This window comes from Belonocnema kinseyi, chromosome 9 (assembly GCF_010883055.1).
Source record: "Belonocnema kinseyi isolate 2016_QV_RU_SX_M_011 chromosome 9, B_treatae_v1, whole genome shotgun sequence".
Lineage (NCBI taxonomy): Eukaryota > Metazoa > Arthropoda > Insecta > Hymenoptera > Cynipidae > Belonocnema > Belonocnema kinseyi.
Window position 1 is genome coordinate 69,343,032 of NC_046665.1, and position 19,276 is coordinate 69,362,307.

General features: G+C 32.8%; 3 protein-coding genes across 6 annotated transcripts in view; 1 reads left to right on the top strand and 2 right to left on the bottom strand.

The window, feature by feature from the left end:
- LOC117179346 (histone-lysine N-methyltransferase, H3 lysine-79 specific) overlaps positions 1-6,478 on the bottom strand; it is a 31,383-nt gene extending 24,905 nt beyond the window's left edge. For 2 of the 4 annotated variants that reach the window (XM_033371029.1, XM_033371028.1), the window contains exons 1-6: positions 6,088-6,478; positions 3,935-3,991; positions 3,044-3,223; positions 2,503-2,829; positions 2,150-2,417; positions 1,307-2,012 (exon numbers count right to left, since the gene is read on the bottom strand). In XM_033371029.1, coding sequence (XP_033226920.1) covers positions 1,307-2,012; positions 2,150-2,417; positions 2,503-2,829; positions 3,044-3,223; positions 3,935-3,991; positions 6,088-6,165 — 1,616 coding nt within the window. In that variant the 5' untranslated portion in view covers positions 6,166-6,478. The remainder of the gene's footprint in view (positions 1-1,306; positions 2,013-2,149; positions 2,418-2,502; positions 2,830-3,043; positions 3,224-3,934; positions 3,992-6,087) is intronic. The other 2 variants (XM_033371031.1, XM_033371030.1) reach the window with 1 other exon arrangement.
- Positions 6,479-9,331: 2,853 nt separating this feature from the next.
- LOC117180909 (bifunctional arginine demethylase and lysyl-hydroxylase PSR) lies at positions 9,332-17,324 on the top strand. Its single transcript, XM_033373525.1, has 6 exons — positions 9,332-9,590; positions 10,397-10,602; positions 11,902-12,184; positions 15,017-15,372; positions 15,612-15,844; positions 17,159-17,324. Exons 1-6 carry the CDS (start codon positions 9,518-9,520, stop codon positions 17,184-17,186), a joined length of 1,179 nt encoding a protein of 392 aa, XP_033229416.1. The 5' UTR covers positions 9,332-9,517; the 3' UTR covers positions 17,187-17,324.
- Positions 17,083-19,276, bottom strand: part of LOC117180589 (kinesin-like protein KIF21A) — a 58,001-nt gene continuing 55,807 nt past the window's right edge. The window contains exon 15 of the mRNA XM_033373082.1: positions 17,083-18,137. Within this exon, the coding sequence (XP_033228973.1) occupies positions 18,059-18,137 (79 nt within the window). The 3' untranslated portion in view covers positions 17,083-18,058. The remainder of the gene's footprint in view (positions 18,138-19,276) is intronic.

Consider the following 19,276-nt stretch of genomic DNA (forward strand, 5'->3'; position numbering starts at 1 on the left):
CCCCCCCAATTTCCAAGCTCCCACCTCCTCTAAAGTCGTAATGCAGTTTATGGACGATCTTTAAAAATTACAAGCGTGTTCCCAATTTTTTTAAATCCCTTGAGACTCATAGAAATTACTTATAATCCTATTGGATCTTTAAATTTCTTTCGACATCCTTATGAAAAATTCCTTGAAATCTTTTGAAAGTTTAAATTTCTTGAAATTTTCTATAATACAACAAAATTCTTTAAAATCTCATGAAATTTCTCGGGATCTTTTAAAATAGGGGAGACACGAGCATTTATTTATTTATGCACTTATAACTGCAATATCGAATAGTGAAAAAGTTACGTTATTTACGATAACTGTTTAATTTTTAAAGTGAAAACTTCGATTTTTTTTTGTATTTCTTGTCTATGACAGTTGCCAAAAAAAGCATTGAAGTCTGTAGTATTATGCTCCAAATTAAAACTTTGTTAATCTTGATCTTCTTGACTTTTCCGAAGAATGTCATGTGTCACAAATAGGCTAAGTTTGTTTACATCTGCAAATAAAAGTTTTATTTCAATACTTATTTTTATTTTTTAATCTGCAAATAGATCGAATTAATATTGCACGCCGCATTATCCAGCAGGTAGGATATAATGACGCACTAGGACTTTTTTGGAAGAATTCATAATTAAGTATTCTAATGTATACAGATTCAATTTTTTCTAAGATTAAAGCAAAGCTAAGATATTGATCTACGTGCTACACCCCTGTCTGGTAAAATCTCTTGAAATATTTTGCAATTACGCAAATTATCTTGAAATTTGTATTATCTCTTAAAATTTCTTCAAACATTTTGAAATCCTCTGAAGTTAGATGAAACTTTTTGAAAATGTTTCAAGTCCCTTGAAATCCCTTTTCAATCTTTTAAAATACACTAAAGGCTGTTACTCCTATAACATCATTTCAAATATTTGAAATCAATTAAAACCCTTAAAAATCACTTGAAACCCGTTATTTTAGCCAATCAGTAAATAAGTTTGAAAATAGGTTTAAATGCAAAGTGCAAAAAAATAGTTGCATTAGCGAGCGATTTGAGAAAATAACATTAGTGTAACTTTTTCAAAATAGTGGCAAAATAGTTGCATCATTAAAAAGAAGTATCAATAATGGCACGAGTCTGATTCTGTTGAAAGTTTCAGAATATTTGACTGTCCGCAAAACTTAAAAACTATCGATTGGCGTAAAAAAATATATATATATTTTCCTTACAGTTAAGTCTCTTTCTTCGCGGACAGTCCAATATTCCTTCGGTAATGAAAAATCGAAAACGCACCTGTACAAGTCAAGGAGAATCTGCAGGGCATAAGGAGTTGCCGATGGAGCCGCGGGAATGCTGAGTTCCTCGTGCACGGCATTAGCACTCGTCTGGAGAGAAATTGAAATAGAAGAAAGCTGCTGGTCAACGCAACCTGGAGCAGGAGGTGGCTTTTTGCCCGTGGCCTGCGGAGATGTACTGAGAAGAGTTTGACTATGAAGAAGGTCAAGTCCGGAGATGTTTATCGTCTTTTTCGGCTTAGTTTTCTTGACAGCAGCACCACGAGCTCCTTTTTGCCTACCTCGTGTATTTGGTCTCGTGATTCCATTTGCTGCTGCTGCTTTACGACTCAATTTCCTACGTAATTTGTTCGGTTGGCGACGTGTTTTCATGGATCCGTCGTCCGCATCGGAATCACTATTGGTGCCTTGCTGCTCGGAATTATTGGGACTGTTATCCAACTGTCTTGATAAATCCCTTTTCGCCCTATCACCTCTTTCACTTCGAGTAGAAGTCCTACTACTATGGCTGGCAGTGATATTTATCACAGAATCATTATTTTCAGCATCTAGCGCCCCCTGCTTGTTATTCTTCAAGCGATGAAAGTAGCGCTCGAGCTTCGTTCGGTCAATCACGTGCAGATAGTAAGAAACAGGTTTGCCTGTCCAGGAAACTGACCCTTTCAGCGGAGACATTTCGGATACATGCATTATCGTTCCTATATCTGTGGAGAAATTTTATTTCGTTAAATAATATCAAAAATATATAGATGTTTAGGGTTAACATATATCTCGGAAGGTAAAATCAAATTATCTCCCAAGGAATTGGGAGCGTTTAGGAGCAATTAAATATATATATTACCGCTGAGATTTCTGTCGGTTATCCTGAAGTTCAAGGGACAGAAGGACTTGGACGAAACGATGCGTGCACCATCTCGCAAGTCGGCAAATCTTTCTTTCAACTGATGATCTACATTTGGACCGAACGCAAAATTATTTACAAACACGATTGTGGCTCCGGTAATACTCTCTCGATGTTCATCGGCTAAAAAATCACCCTTCATTAAACGATACTCTCCGCATCGCTTCCCGTACCAGTTGAGCCACTTCCGAAAATTAGCTTCCATGCTCTGTAAAAAAGAAAGTTAGTTTTCCGTAAATTATGTCGCAAAAAAAAACAACAGAAAATTGTGATCAAATAATAGATATATGTACCTGAGCGTATTTTGAAGGCACATCAGCCCTCTCAACACCAATGCATATTTTACAAAAAGTAGCCGCAGCCATTTGGAGAACGACTTGTCCGACTCCGGAACCAAGATCGACGAAAACATCGTCTTCGGTGACGTCGATTTGGTCGATCATCTGGCAAACCAACTCGTAACTCGTTTCTCCGTAGACTTCGGGAGAAAATGGCTCGTAATTATTTAATTTGTCTGGTTCGAGCACAGCTTGATTGTACGTTTGCTGAAGTATGTGACGAAGCAAGCCCCTACTGGGCCTTTTATTTAACCGCTGAGAAGGTAAACTGGTACCCTTTTCCTGTTTTTCGACAAACAAAAATTGCTGTTTAAGTTGAATAAATTTCAATCAATAGAGGCCCCACAACTGCTTTTGCAGGAAAAGATTGATAAAGTGCAATAATAAACAAATACTAAATAAATTATATAAAATAAAAACAAATATAGAAGAAATTGAGAGCAGCTGTGAGGCCTGCTAAATTAAGTAGTTTATTCAGAGAGGAAAGGGTGCTTACCAATTGAACTAAACTGTCAATAGCCCTATTAAATCTATCACACAAGCTCTTCATACTTTCGTAATCACGAGTGTCATAGTTGCAAAGAATATTATTTTCTAACGGCAGTTTTAGGTCAGGTAAGTCTTCACAAACCCATCGCATCGTCTCCACCACGTCCAAGGCGCCATCGTGACGATCCTGGCAACACAAAATTAATATCTCCGATGTAATTTTAGTCTTTATTAGGAAAAATTTCAACTAAAAGTTATAATAATCCTGAATTTTTAAAAACTTAATACTTTTAAAGTTACTGCAAAAAAACCAATGGATTTAAAATTAGAAAATATAGTTTTTAAGTTTTCTTAATGCAATAAAAGAAACAAATCTTTGAAAAAATCCTTGATGTTGAAATCTATTATTTTAGAATGAGTCTCAAATGTAAACACAACTTAGCCTGTAACCTTGTTTACGTCACAAAGGGCAGACTTAGTTGGGTGAATTATTGGACTTGGATTTGTTAGATGTTAAGAAGCAATTCTTGCAGGTGGAAAAGCTTTTTTTTTTACTGAACTTGAATAAAGAAAATAGTGAAAGTTTTATGAGGGTGTACAATTCTGAATAGTGAGGACCAATTACCAAATCAGAGGGGTAAAATTTTAATCCTCTAACAATGACAAACTATGGTTTCTGGTACAGATACACTTTTTGGGTTAGTTGCTACGTATTTGTCAGCGCTTCTTGCATTTAGTTGCAGCGCGAAGCAACTTTAGTCACTTTATTTTCTAAATGGTCTTAAGTCAGGACTATAAAATTTACCTTTCCTTTCTTTCACCAAGGTTTATGAGTCAACTACACGGTCAAGAATAAGGCTATAAATCATGAAGATGGACCTGAGAGGAAAATACGTACCTTTTGACGACCGAAACTTTCAAATGAACGAGTATTTTTTTTCTGATAAACTCGGCCCTAAAGTTCAGGATAAAAAAAATAGAAAATAAATTAGTGATAATATAAGCAAGGTAGTAATAAATATATAACTAACTACTTAATAACTGACTTTTTACATATCTAGATTGTTCGCCTAAATTCGTAAATACTTTAACAGATTTATTAAATATGATTACATTTTCTTCGTTTTTTTTTTGTTTTTAACCCTCATCACTTATAAGGGGTCAGAATTACCCCAACATCAACTCGAGACTAAAATTTGAATAGGATTTTGAGAATTTTTTTATATACCTCAAATTAATGTTCACTTAAAAAAAAAAAAACAAAAAAAACAATCAGAATCTAATTTATATACAATAAATAGCGTCCGTGATTTTGTTCAAGTTGAAACCATGCATACAATCAGTATGGCGGCGTTTCAGTCAGCTAGGAGTCAATTTGACCCAATAAGTACTATGTAATTTTTCTGAGGTATAAATGATGAGGATTAAATGAATATTTGTTTCAATCATAAAAGTAATCATAGTATTTAGTCACGGAAAATATTACTCTACTTTGTGAAAATGTTAAAATTTCCATTTTTATGATTTCATGCGTAAATTTTTTAAAATATAATCATTCTAAACAATTCGACTTCGCGCCAAAGGAATTGTAAGTTTGATATTGTGCAAGCATCAAGGTTGTAAATTTTGTTATTTTTATTTGAAATTGAATTTTTATTGTTCATTTAAAAATGTAGGTAATAAAGGTGTGATTTACAAAAAGTTATTATTTTGCCTGTAAAACTTTTTTCATTGCACGAATTATAAATACGTATTTCTGATTTACAACTTGAGAGAGAATGTAGTGTAGAAACTTGCGTTTATTTTACAAACTGTCTAAACTCTAAACTCAACGAATTTCGGTGAACCTAGTCACCCCTTTCGAGCTCCGGATACATTCGTTCTGCGCTCACTGAATTTTAGTGAACCTAGGCATGTTATTGTTTAATTAATCCAATATTTTAATTTAAAAAAGTATTTCTGCTTAATTATAAATAATTCTTCGAAAGCACATATAAAGAAATAAAAATTTCTTTTTCTGGGCAAAAATAAATCTTTACTTTCTTCGATTACAATTTGTGGATTAAGGAACCCATAAGGATCAATTCATATTAATTGTTTAACTGATTGATAATTTAAATATAATTAATCATATGTAAAAATATAATTCAAAATTAATTTATTTTATTTTATCACCACGAATAATTGTGGAATAATTGAAATACCCATCTCCCTTTACACGTGCTTTTACAATATTTGGTACCCAATCAGAATTCCACAATTAAACATAGTAATAATTTTACGTAATTTGATGATAATAGTTCATCTGTAATAGCCTCAGAACAAAAATTTGTTTGTTCCGAAGAAAAAAGAAGCAATTACGCAAGACACGAACACGTGGTCGTGATTTGCATTTTTTCAACAGAACGCAGTGTAACAATTCCCAGTGTTTTTTGTATTTTCTCGATTTTTACTTTATTTTGAAATTTGTAACCAGATTATTATAAAAAAAGATAGATATGTAATATTCCAAAAAAGTATATAATGACTTTATTCGAGAAGTAGGTCGCAACGTCACAGCGTTCGCAACCAATAATTCTTAGGATTCTTATTCAAACAAATTGCAAAAGTCCAGGTCTTCCAGCAAGAAAATTACCAATAAAACAAAACAATTTTTGCTAACGATCGCTCAAAACAAATGATATAAAATAAACAATACTAAATAAAGAATGACCTGGAAAAAGGGCACATTTTCTTTTTGCCCTTAACCAGTAATAATCGTTTTTAAAGAAAGTGCATCAAATCTTCAGGGTGTTTTTGTTGATTCTCTCAAGTTCTGCGCTGATAAACATTAAATGGCGCGATTTCTAGGGGAATGTTATATATGCAAGATGGCATGCGCGAGGGCTCCGTGTCACGTACCTCAAAAAGCGTCAAAACCTTCCCCACCATCCATTATTTACACAGAAAACCTCCCCCTCTCAGTGAAAAACACGGCAAAAAACCTTCTTTAAAATTTATTTCGATTTTCATAGCTAAATTGTAGGAAGAAATGAAAGATGAGAAACTTACGGATCCTGATCCCGAGGTGAGGGGCCACTGGTAGACGATGGGCTCCGCTCCGGCTGGGGAATGCAATCGCAGCTCCATTCTGGAATCCTTGAATCCTCGAATCTGTTGCAGGTAGGCAGAAAAGCTTGGGCACGTGACGTAACGACCCAGGTGCACTAGGATACGACGTAGACGTAGACGACGCTCGCGGACCCCCCCCGCTCAGCCCGTGAAACTTTCCCGCACATCAATCCAATATCACGAAATCCCACCTTACGGGAAAACACCACCTCACTGACACTAACGCTTTTCGGGCTCGGGAGCACTGGGGAGGGCTCGCCAAAACCCCCTTACACGAGGAAAGAATCACGGAAAATCACGGGAAAACTGCAGAGCAAGTTGATCTTTTTGGGGGGGGATGACGACATCAAAACATGGCGTCATGCATGCCTGCGCATGCGTCGCATGAACCGTTGAACCCAGAGTTGGAAGGTGAGGGATGGCTTACGTAATTACGTAAGTTAACTAGAAAACGGTAAAGTCTGGTAAAAGTAGGCTGCATTATGTGTTTCATGTTGTGACGTCACTTGTCAGAATGGCCAAACCTTAATTTCTTTTTAAAACTTGGTAAGAAAATTATTTTTAACATTTTCTATTTTTAAAAAGCTGTTTAATTAAATTGTAAAATCGTTATACATATTTTTTGATTTTAGTATTTAATTGAATGGTCTTCGACAAATAAAAAAATGCCCAAATACATTTATGAAGAAAAATCATTTTTTTCTAATAAGTTACATTAAAAAAATTAAGTTTTGTCCCATGCAATTGGTATTATATTTTGGCCTCCAGCGTGCAGATATCTTGGATTTCCCCCACTCAACATGAAATACCTTATTAATTTCACAATCATTAGCTGTTCAGAAAATATTAACTTATCGTCTGCTATCGTGAATATTGGGTATTCCAAATGTATTGCTGTCCATATAAAAACATTACTAAGAGACTAAGACACGAAGGAATAATAAGGTATCCCAAGATGGGACTCGCTACTGCCAGTGGTAAGCCATTTAAAACTGGCAATAGAAACATTACCGTAAGTGATAGGCACATTACAGGAAGATGTTAAATTTTCGTGCGCAGGTGCGCAGTTGTCCTCTTCCTGTATATGGAAAAGTGTGCCTTTTAAATTTGTAATATAATAAAGAAATAATGAAAGTTATATAACTTGATTGAAAAGTTTTTCGAAACTTACCCTACCGAAAGAAATTTCGGAGTATATTCTAAAGATTCTCCAGGGTCACAGAAGCTCTGTGAAATTCTCTGCAGGCACTCAGGTAGTGAGTAAAGGTTACATTTCTAAATCATTTCTATTAAAACTAAATGACAGTTAAGTAAAACAATAAAATATATTAGATGTTTATTGTGCGTACAGTAAGGGCTTTAAAAAAGCGAAGTGTATTCGTCTTCTTCGGCGTGTAACTTGCACCACAACCCGGCACTTGAAACCTGCATCAAAACAAACGAACAGAACCTCTCTAAGTTATGTCAATTTGACAAACTTTCGCACTTGCACACTTTTCCATGCATAGGAAGAGGACAACTGCGCACCTGCGCACGAAAATTTAAGACCTTCCTATAATGTGCGTACCACTTACGGTAATGTTTCTATTGCCAAGTGTGGAAACGGAGTTAAGTCTCCTTATTATTCCTTCTTGGACTAAGGCCATGTAATAAGTGGGTCATGTTGAACAGATTCCTACCTTACCGACACCTTTTGTATTTTCCAACTTGTTTTCACACAAAGCGCCACATCGAGTGGAACATCTGGCATAATAAATGAAAATCAGTAAGAAAGGTGGGTCTGGTCTTAAATTTCTATACTTTAAGTATCAACTATTATGTTTTTCATTAAGAATTCGTATTTTTTTGTTAAAAATTCAACTACTTGGTTGAAGGATGAAGTACTTGTCGTTAGAAATGGATTTTTGTCGTTGAAGATTTATCACATTAATTGAATATATTTAATTAAAGATTCATCTCATTGGTAGACAATGTAACTATGTAATTGAAAATTCTACTTTTTGTTGACATTCATTCTTTTGGTATATGATTAATCGTTTCAGTGGAAAATTAATATCTTTGGTTGGAAATTCGTCTTAATTGCTTTTCGAAACAGTTAAAAATAACCGAAATCTTTTATTCATCTGCATTCACCTTGCATTCTATTTCAGTGAGTGTCGTTGAATTGTGAAATTCCATTTATATGGGGATTCGCTAATTTGAGAATGCACAGTGTACAATTTAAAAATTCCGCCTTGCGAACACGTAATACGTGGTAAACTACCGAAAAACTGATTACGAGAATTTAGCTATTCAGCCCTGAGTTGAATTTAGTGACTAGAGTGGCGACGATCACACTTCCGAAAAAAGAGCAAAAATAAACAACCCGAAAACGTCACTTGTTTAAGAACACACCGCAAGAGTCAATCACCCGTATGCATGAAAAAGTGTTCAGCATTGAGCATTCTCGGGAATATATATATATATTTTTTCTTCTTGAACCTTTTAAAGCACAATCTTCAGAGTTGACCTTCGGTATTTGACCTCTTGTGTTTTTAATTTATTGCACTTCCTCGTGGTTCGACCGAAATAGATTCAGTCGACTATACCATATACTATCCTATCACCCCCTGACAATATGTAAACAATGCTCGTAAAGCTCATTCATCCCGTTCAAATGTAATCTTTTCGCATATTTATCATTTTTCTAAAACAACAAAAGGTCTAAAATAATTATTTTCTTATTTTATACAGCATTTTCTGACATTTGGTCTTGCCCCTTTATTTTAAACTTCCCCTTTGTCATCAATTTTCAGGATTGTCAGAGCCATTTCTTTTCACAATTTGGGGTCTAAGCTATTGTCTAATGAGGTCATGTAACATTGTTATCTATCCCTGAACAAATCCTGGAAACATGGGCTTGGTGAGCTTGGTCACGTAGGCACAAGACGTGTAGCGCCTCCCTCGATTTATTCCCGAACCCGATTTTTCGGGAATCGGCACGTATAAAAAACAATAGGAAAAGAAAATGATAAAAATAAAATATTTGGCGAAAAAAGGAAGGGGATTGAAATAAAAGATTTTGAATTGACAATTCGAGAGGGTTATTTTTGGAGCAGAGGAAATAAAAACAAGATATAAAAGAATATTTTATTTCTTTTCAGAGATGCCTATTTGTAGTTGCGGTAGGTACAAACCATCATGGGTGTATAACTGCATACATGGTCTGTACTGTGTACGCATGGACTGACATGCTGACATGTGTTGGTTGGTAGAGTTCAGTTGCCCGTGAAACCTGTGAAGTGTAGGGCGTGTTAGGAGTGCTTATTCCTGGTTAATCTTGTAAATACGTTGGAATTAGTTTAATAGGTATTTTTTAACGACCGAAGATATGACGGAAGAGGTTAAATTGGACCATCGAGCAAAAAAGCGGATCAAGGAGGTCAAAAGAAAAGCAAGACCTGGTGCGTAAACGTCATAACCTATTTCCTAACCTCAATTCGAATCCGGTAGCTTTGTATAATCGACGTTACTATTCTAATAAAATTAATCGGTCTTTTCGATTCAAAATCTAGAACTTTTGCATTTGTATTACTTCCTTTTTACCCCTTTTTTGTGATCGGAATAACGACAAACGTCAAGAAAGCATTTGGGCGCATCATTTTGATGCAAGGCGTTGTACATTTTTAATCGTTTCCCTACTTATTAAAAAGCCTTTAAATATAGGATAAGTCCAACTAATTATTTTTTAAGTGTTTTTTCAATAATATTTAATGATTTGCAAAGGAGTGGAATTTTTTAACGGTGAGTGACAATAGAAATCAGAAGCAGGACATGTTAATCATTTTTCCCAGTGATGCCGTGATTTCTTCAAGGTTATTCCCATTTAATATATATAGTATCATTCACTGGCATTTTTGTTTGAATCTGTAATGGCTTTATTTTTCTTAAAATAAAAGTCACTGGTTAGTCCGAAATTAATTTCTAGTCACTTTCTGATTTGAAGATTTCTTGTTCGATTTTAGAGAAATTCAATTAGGAAGCTTGGAACCATTAAATTATTACATCTCGTCTGATTTAATAGTGTAGCTCATCAGGGAAGATTGAACTTATTGGATAAATCTTTGTCGCGAAGAGACTTTTTCGTTTTAAATTAAGCATTTGCTTCATGTGCTTTAAAGAAAGGTTTTTTAGGTACATTAGAATGTAATTTATGACTGGTTCGATGACTTCCAACGTGCATGATATATCGCAAATATTCATGTTGCAGAGCTTGTTGATAAGACTGCCTGGATCCAACATGCATATTATAAGAATTTTCAACCGTTTTGGAAGTTTCAAGACAATGTAGACCGAATCATTGAATCGGAAATGTCGCCCGAAGAATTTGTAGAGAAATATGAAAAACCTTACAAACCTGTGATAATACAAGGAGTGCAAAAAGACTGGAAAGCTCAACATAAATGGACTATAGAGGTATTTTTTATATCACTATATAAAGACAAAATACTTTTTACCATAAAAATTATTGCAAGCTTATTGCAATATTTAAAATTCTGCAATTTTTAATGGTGAAAATGACAGTGTTTTTTTTTACGGAAATCACATTTTTAGCACACAAAAAATGTATCCAATCGTTTTTTATGTCATTTGATGCTGCGTCATGTGATACTTGATAATAATGTTTATCGTCTTTAAAATGTCTATAATTTTAATTAAAAATTATAGTTTTAAATGTGCAATTCTAAAACAATTTAACATAGGAGTTGTTGAAACTAAATTTTTTCCTAAATTAATTTTTGGAGGTTTTAAATTTCAATATATTGTTTTCAATATAACATCTTAAAATTATCTGAATTTTCATTGCAGCTCTAAACAAATAATTTCTGATTGAAAAAATATCTTATTGTAAAATTTCAAGAATGAATAATAATTCTAAAGCAAGATTTACTGAAAAGAAATAAAAACTGAGTTTAAAATCAAAAAAGATTTTAAAAATCGCTTTCGAAAGTTTTAATTTTGCTATTGTGTGAAGTTTAATTGATTGAATTTTGGGAAGTATAATTAACAATTTTTAAGCGATTTAAATTTATCTTAATCAATTGAATTTTTAAAGGGGTTGAGTTTAAAAAAATGCAATGTTGTAATTTTTGGTAACAAAAATTTGTTCAGTTTTAAATGAAGTTGACATTCATTTAAGTGTTAATATTTGGAAGTAAAAATGTTTAATCTTAAATTATAATTTTCTTAAAAATGTGAGATTCTAAATATTCAGAAGTTTCGACTTTTAAAGATTCAATCTAGTGTTTCAGTTTAAATTGTCCAATTTTTAAGTGATCCAATTTTCAAAATTCGAATCTTAAAATATTCCATTTTTAACATTTTGGGATGGAACTTTTTCGAAATTTTAATTTGAAATCATTGAATTTCGCGATTCTACAATTCAAAATAAAATGGTTTAATTCTTAGCGCTTCGAATTAGGAATTTGAACAATTCAACTCTTCAAACATTTCTTAGATCGCATGATGCCGATGAGAAATTGTGAGAATATAAAATAAGGTTGGCTTTTCTAGAAAATCTTTTTTGTTTATTTAAAGAATTTTGAAAATATGCACTATATATATATATTTGAAAACTTGACCTTATTTATGTTTTGGAGCTTCCATAAAGGATGTCATAGTTTGAGGGAGGGAGGGGTGTGACAATCTCACACACTTCCGCTTTGTTCTTTGTACTCACTAGTTTCATTTAACAGAAAAGTTTTTTTTTTCCAGCGGCTTGCAAAAAAATATCGAAATCAAAAATTTAAATGTGGAGAGGATAACGAAGGTTACAGTGTAAAGATGAAGATGAAATATTATGTTCGCTACATGTTAAAATCGGAAGACGACTCGCCTTTATACATCTTTGACAGTTCCTTTGGAGAACATCCTCGGAGAAAAAAATTGCTGGAAGATTATGAAATTCCGATGTACTTTCGAGACGATCTTTTCCAATATGCAGGGGAACATCGGCGGCCGCCTTATCGTTGGTTCGTGATGGGGCCTGCTAGATCTGGTAAGTACTTTACTAATTGAAACCGTTTGTTAAAAAGGGGCCTAAAGACTAAAATCTCGATTTGGAAAGTGATTAGAAGAAGTGACTTAGCGTTTATCCCCTCCTCTGCCCTATTTTTGAAGAATATCGTTATCTCAGAAATGCGTGAAGCCGAGAAAATCGACAAAAACGGTTTAAAACTTCTTTCGCTTAGAACGATTATTTAAATAATTTTTTCTCTTACTTTTAATGACTGATTTGACCAGGATATTTTCAATTATCTGAAAAAAATGTTTTGTTAATTGTTAGTCGAAAATTGAGTAAGCGGTCTCGATAATTCTTCAGAATACTGTCAACTCAAATAAAAATATAAATTATTCATTATCATAATGTAGTTGATACAAGGTTATTCTACAATTAATTAATTTACGATTATTTACACTCCTTTTTAATAATTAATGTTTAATTATTTTGAAATTATATTTCTAATTAAATATTTGGAATACTCGAAAACAAATAATAAAAATACCAATATAGTATAACATGATCATTACTAATTGTTTATATTCTATTATTAATTATTATACTAATAGAAATACTAATATTAATAATATTCAAATTGAAAACGGTTTATTCCTAAAGCGAGCAAGGTATTTTTATTTAAATACTGGCGTTAAAATGTACACTTTTTTAAACTTCTGAAACTTTTTTTTATTATTATGTTGCTTTGTGGGTAAAAAAAACTCAACGGTCGTGTGCAATTGACTGGAAAATCTGGGTAATTTATTAAATATTTTGAAACATAATTGAGGATTTTGAATGCTGATTGTTAATTATTTTAATCCGCCAGTTTATGAGAAGAAATATAAATATTGAAAATTATGTTTCAAGTTATTAAAAATATATACAAAAACCGGTTAGTTGGCCAACAGTTTAGTTTGTAAGATATGGTACTGCAATTTTATTAGTTTGTATAACCTTTTTCTTAGTTGCTGTTCTAATTGAATAGCCACTGTAACTTGTGGAATTGTTGCGCCAACTAATAACATAGCAGTGTCAACTAATATGTAAGTAATAAAATAACAGTGCCATATCTTTCTAACTAAATAATTGACCCAACTAAACAATTTTTTCAGTAAATAGAAAATCGAAACGTGTGTTAACATTTGGAACAAATGACATTTTTAAAATATAGAAGGCAACAAGCAAATTTTTGTTAATTCAGTAAAATTGTAATCTAAGCAAGTTTAAAACTTAAAAATCTAATTGAGATTGATTTAGTTATCTGCATTCTTATTCGATAGATGTTACAAGATATTCCTATAAACAAAAGTTTCCACATATACTGCAAAATAAAAATGAATTTGATTAATTATGCCCTATTGAAAGAGTTTTGAAACGGTTTATTATAGTTGAAAATTCTACTTACTACGGCCGTACAGAAATTTCAATACGTATAGACACTTCCAATCACTATACTACTTTATTTTACATATAGATTGTACAGAAAAAATAAATCAATAGAGAAGAGGCTAGGATCGCAAAACTTTTGAATGTTCCCTCCGTACTTGCCTCTGCGAGTAAACAGTTTTAATCATTAGTTTTCAATTATTAGTTTTTATTAATCTGGTTACGGCATTTCTTGAAATAAAAACTTGGTTTGGCTCGTTAATGTTACGCCAAAAAAAGCCATCGAATAATTTAAAGAATGCCGTTATCTATGAGTTGACGGTATTCTTGTCAATTTTTCTTGTCGTCTATTTTTTAGTTCGCCAAGTTACTGTCCTATTACTTGAGTTAACGGAACTCTTACGAAATAATTCTCGACAATATTTGAATTAGCAGCGTTTATTTGAGCATACAAAAGATGCAAAATATTATGAGACTATTTTTTCCATCTTTCGTCTTGCAGAAACGAGAAATTGAGAAAAATGATCTTTCACTAAATTAATCTAATAGGGCCAAAGCATTGCTTTTTTTTTAATTTACCGAACCAACCCAAAAGGTAAAATGAATGGTCGGAAAATATAACGGGCTAACCCGCGAAAATTAAAAAATGTACTTGTTTTTGCCTGGCTTGAGGGTTAGTCCTTTATGTTCCTCAAATTTTCCATTGGGATAGCCCCCGGGAAACTTTAAGAGCCCACAGTTGGAGAGATATCACAAATATTATTCTGAAACCTTTATATTTTGTATATTATACTGTTTTCTTCCAGTTTTGTTGACACTAACAAAAAATTACACACAAATAACAAATGATAACGTTTTCCCATTTTAACTTTAGCTTACAATTTCTAAAATGAACTTTCGGACAGGTTCGAGCCCGAAAAACGAAGACTCATGTGTAAAAAATATAAAAAGGCAGTTTGATTATTTTTGCACTATTTATTAGTGGAATTCCACATTTAGTTCATTTTGACCTAAAATTAGAGTAAAATTTTTTGAACCAAATGTTCTAAATGGCACCACTCCAAAGAGGACGCGGATGGAATTCCACCTTGAGACCCACGCCAGTCCAACGCTGGCACTTACGGTCATATAGCAGGATAAATTCCCTGAAATGTAAGATCAAAACGAAATCTTTAGGGTTAAAAACAAATCGCCACTGCCTTTTTGAAGTTGGAATCTCGAAAAACTGCTTCAATAAGGGCCATAAGAGCCCTTTTCGATTATACACAATTAGAAATTAGTAAAATAATTTTTATAATAGAGCCTTTTTGCGTATTTAGTTTGATTTTTATCAAAAACCTCTTAGACCTCTTGTTAAGAAACGGTTTAAATTGTCCTTTCTCTTTGTAGATTTATATTTTTATTACTTTAAAAAATGCCATTGATAATTTTGAAATAAAACAGGTACGGGGATTCACATAGACCCTCTCGGTACGAGTGCATGGAATGCATTGGTCTCAGGGCACAAACGATGGTGCCTCTTTCCTACTCACACCCCACGTGAGCTTTTAAAAGTCACTGCCTCTGAAGGAGGCAAGCAACGAGACGAGGCCATCACCTGGTTCTCCGTTATTTATCCTAGAACAAAGTTACCATCCTGGCCTCAGGATTGTTTGCCTGTGGAAATTTTACAAAACCCAGGAGAGACTGTTTTTGTTCCTGGTGGCTGGTGGCACGTCGTTTTAAACCTCGACGAAACCATCGCGGTCACGCAAAACTTTTGCTCACGCACTAACTTTCCAATCGTCTGGCACAAAACGGTAAGATTTTATACTCAAATCCGGCTATCCATTTCCACTTTAAGGTTCATAATTAGCATTTAGCCAGGAAATTCGTAGAAATAAAACAAGAATCTTACGTTCAAATATGGACAAAATGCTCCCAAATGTATTTATTAAAATTAAAAAAAAAGTAAAACAAGGCAACCTCCAATTTCCCTTCCCTTTTTCTCGTATTTTATTATTATTTTGTAATGATCATTAAATTATAATCGTAACAGGTTCGTGGACGACCGAAGCTATCTCGTAAGTGGTTGAAGGCTCTTGGAGAGAAGATTCCTGACATAGCAGCACTAGCTGAAAAAATTGATATTAAGGAAGACACGGGCGTAGCTAGTGATTCCTCAAGTGAATCTTCGAGCAGTTCGTCTAGCAGTTGTAGCAGCAGCCAGTCGGAAGAGAGTGAAGAAGACAGTGGGCAGGAATCGCTCGTTGGACACAAGAAAAAAAAGAGGTTTGTATAAAAAAAAAAGTCGAAAAGGTCCTGAAAGAACTACTCGTAAAAAATAATTTTTTTTTTTTTAATAGGAAATTCAGGCCTTGAACTCACACCACAATTGGCACTTTTTAAACGATTTTCTTTTAAAATATTTTCAAGCTTTTCGCTAGATTGGCTGAAAAAATATCAGTCATCTCAAAAATCGAAATTTTGAAAATATTTCAAGGGATTCATACAAAATTTAACAGATTCCAAGGAATTTAAAGAATTTTAACTAATTTGAAAGTATTTGATCGGGATTCACAGTTTTCAGAGTATTTAAAAATACTTAAAGAGATTTCAGAGAATATTTAATAGATTCCAAGATAATTTACGGGAGTTCAGCATATTTAATGAGATTTGTAAGGCTTTAACCAGACCCGCGCGATTTTGTAGGATCTCCAAGGTCTTTAATGGTTTGAAAAAATTCGAAGTATTCGAAAAATTTTAAGGTGTTTTAGAAGATTTTGACATTTGAAACGATTTTAAAAATTCAAGGGATTTTCAAAGGTTATCAAATATATCAGAGGATTTCAAGTATTTTAGGGAATTGCAAAGCATTTGTAGAAAACTTGTGGGTGTAAATGTATTTAAACTAAATTTTGAGGGATTTCTACGTATGTCATGGGATTTTAAAGATTTAAACATTCACCTGATTTCAGGGGATTTCAAAGTTTTCAAAATTTTTGAAGAGATTTTAAGAATTTACAAGAGTGCAAATTATTTCATGGGATTTATAGGGACTTTGCCAGACCTACGTGACTTTGTAGAATTTAAAAAGGTTTTAGGTTATTATACAAGATTTAACAATTTCTAGAAAAATGTAGGGTGTAAATTAAATGAAATTGAATTTTCAGAGATTTTCACGGATTTTATGACATTTTATCTAATCTCTGATCATTTCAGAGACTTAAAAAACATTTTTGAAGGATTTTGATAAGATATTAGAGGGTTTTAGATGTTGTACGGGATTTTGAAAGATTTCTAGGGATTTTACTAGAATTAAGGGATTTTTTAAATCTCAAAGAATTTAGAATAGTATAGTGCATAATATATAATAATATACGTTAAGAGATGTATATTGTGTACTCGATTTCAAAAAGACTGAACCCCTCGATTCAAGATTTAAAAATTTGCATGACACTATTTTGCTACTGTTGGACACTTTTTTTATTTCTCGAATGAGAGCGAGGCCTGGATATAGAAAAAGAGCGTTTTCCGCATGACAATCTTTATTTCCTTCTGTATCGAAATCTGTATAAATAACATTAAGTATTTTCATGTTTACAGAAGAAAAATGGACAACAGTCAACCCTGACAATGTCGCGTAATCGGGACCTACAGAGACCTCAGACTGTACAGTATTAACCAACAGTTATTGTTTGTACTAAAAATAAATATTATAATTAGTACCATCTTTATGTTCATAATAAAATAAATGCTAGATAATGCCAAATTTTTATCGATTATCTACACGGACCCGAGGTTCGTTAGGCGCTTTTTGGACAATGCACCTACTTAATTTAATTCGAATTGTTCGAGTAGACTTCAGTTACAATCTACAACAATAAAAATATCGGTTGAAACAATCCATTTTCGATTATATCAAGCTGTCATTTATAATTAAATATATATGTTATAAAACTACGATTCGCGTACAAAAAAAACAGCACACGATAATCAGTACGCAGCTTTGAAAAGGAATTACAATAATACTGACAGTAATGGACTAAAAAAGGTTGAAAAATTCGTCTAAATAATTAGCAATTGTTCTAGCGATTTACGTCAAACGACGTAGTCTTGATGATGAAAAGTGAAATCATAAAAAAACGAGATCTACTTTATCTATAGTACGGTTAATCCACTGGTAAAAAATCGTAAAGGAAGAAACGAATGGGGATCGAAAAATAAAGTTAGGTTGAGGTACTTACGATTTAAGACTGCATCGTGGCTTAATCTACCAATAAAAAAACAGTATTGCTTTTTATACTCCAGATGAACCCAAGGTGTAAAGTTCTTCATTAAAAGTCTAACGGATTGTAAAATAATTAACAAGTTAAAAAACACTTTAAATTGATAGTAAGCGAAATTAAATTGCTTTGATTTGGACAGCGTTTTTTAGATTTGATTTTTTTCGGATCCCCATTAAACTAATAATTCATAATTACAAAATAAATTAAAGTCCTCGTGTTAGCACTTCAGCGAGATGCTCCTCTGGAAATTCCTTGCGTCTCTCTTGATGTAGTTCCATAATTTTATCGTCCCATCGCTTCATGGTGACCATGCAATGCATGAAAATAGATGATAAATAACACAGAAGCAAATAAAGCGTTAAAATAAAAATACAACAATGAGAAAAGCAAGAGTTTGCGACATACGGCCAGTTTCACAGCAATCGATTTGTTAATTGGTTAATTCTTCTCGATTGTTCAACGAAAAGCAATTACAAATTAAAAAGAGGCATGAGAGAAATTTAGAAATTCGAGTTTGAACCTTTTCAGGAAATCGCAAATAATTTAATTTAACTAAGTTTATATATTTTTCAACTTATAAAAATAGATAGACAAAATCTAAAATGGCACAAAATTATCGTTTTTAGAAACTTTTGCTGTGATAATGGATAGCAAAGCCAAATGCTTTTTATGGGTATATGGATAAAATTATAACAATGAGTGAACACAGACTAAATAAGAATTGAAATTGTGAACACAGACAAAATAACAATAACTTGTAAACACAGGCAAAATTATAATAATTCATGAATATAGACACAAATAGAATAAAAATAAAACTGATAAAATTAATAAAGTAGAATAAGAAACAAGAAATTATGTTTCACAGAGTTCAAGGCAATGTGCTTGCCGGAGAGATTTTCTCAAACTTATTTCTCCGGTCACAGAATTCAAAGTAAATTCCGAAAAATTCAAGGGTAATTTCCAACGGGTTTGAAAATTCATCTCCGGCAAGATTTAACGGAATAGAAAATTAAAATCCGGCAGTATATGTCGGAAGAGAAAATCAAAATCTGGCAAAATATGCCTGAAAAGAAACTTCAAATTCAACAAAATGCACAACGTTTTAAATTTGCACTCTAATTGTTAAGCAAGCCTATTACAAAACTGCAATTCATCTTCAATTTCAAGCTGAAAATTAATTTTTTCCTGTTATTCTAATACTGACAATATTTTTAGTCTTAACATTTTTTAAACTAGAAATTGACTAGGGGAAATTATGTTTCATTTAGAAAATATAGATCTTAATAGGCCTGGGAATTCGGATTAAATTTATCAAATCTGAAATAAATGTTTTCTGATCTTCTAATGTCTTTAGAAAATAGAATATTTAGAATTCACAAAATTAAGTTTAATGAAGATAATTAAGTTTTTCTTCTTGGTCCTAATGGGGGGG

Excerpts from the sequence above, each read along its gene's own strand:
- LOC117180909 (XM_033373525.1), top strand. The coding sequence starts at position 9,518 with ATGACGGAAGAGGTTAAATTGGACCATCGAGCAAAAAAGCGGATCAAG. Across the intron at positions 12,185-15,016 it reads GATGGGGCCTGCTAGATCTG|GTACGGGGATTCACATAGAC; the intron begins GTAAGTACTTTA and ends GAAATAAAACAG. Across the intron at positions 15,373-15,611 it reads CAATCGTCTGGCACAAAACG|GTTCGTGGACGACCGAAGCT; the intron begins GTAAGATTTTAT and ends TAATCGTAACAG.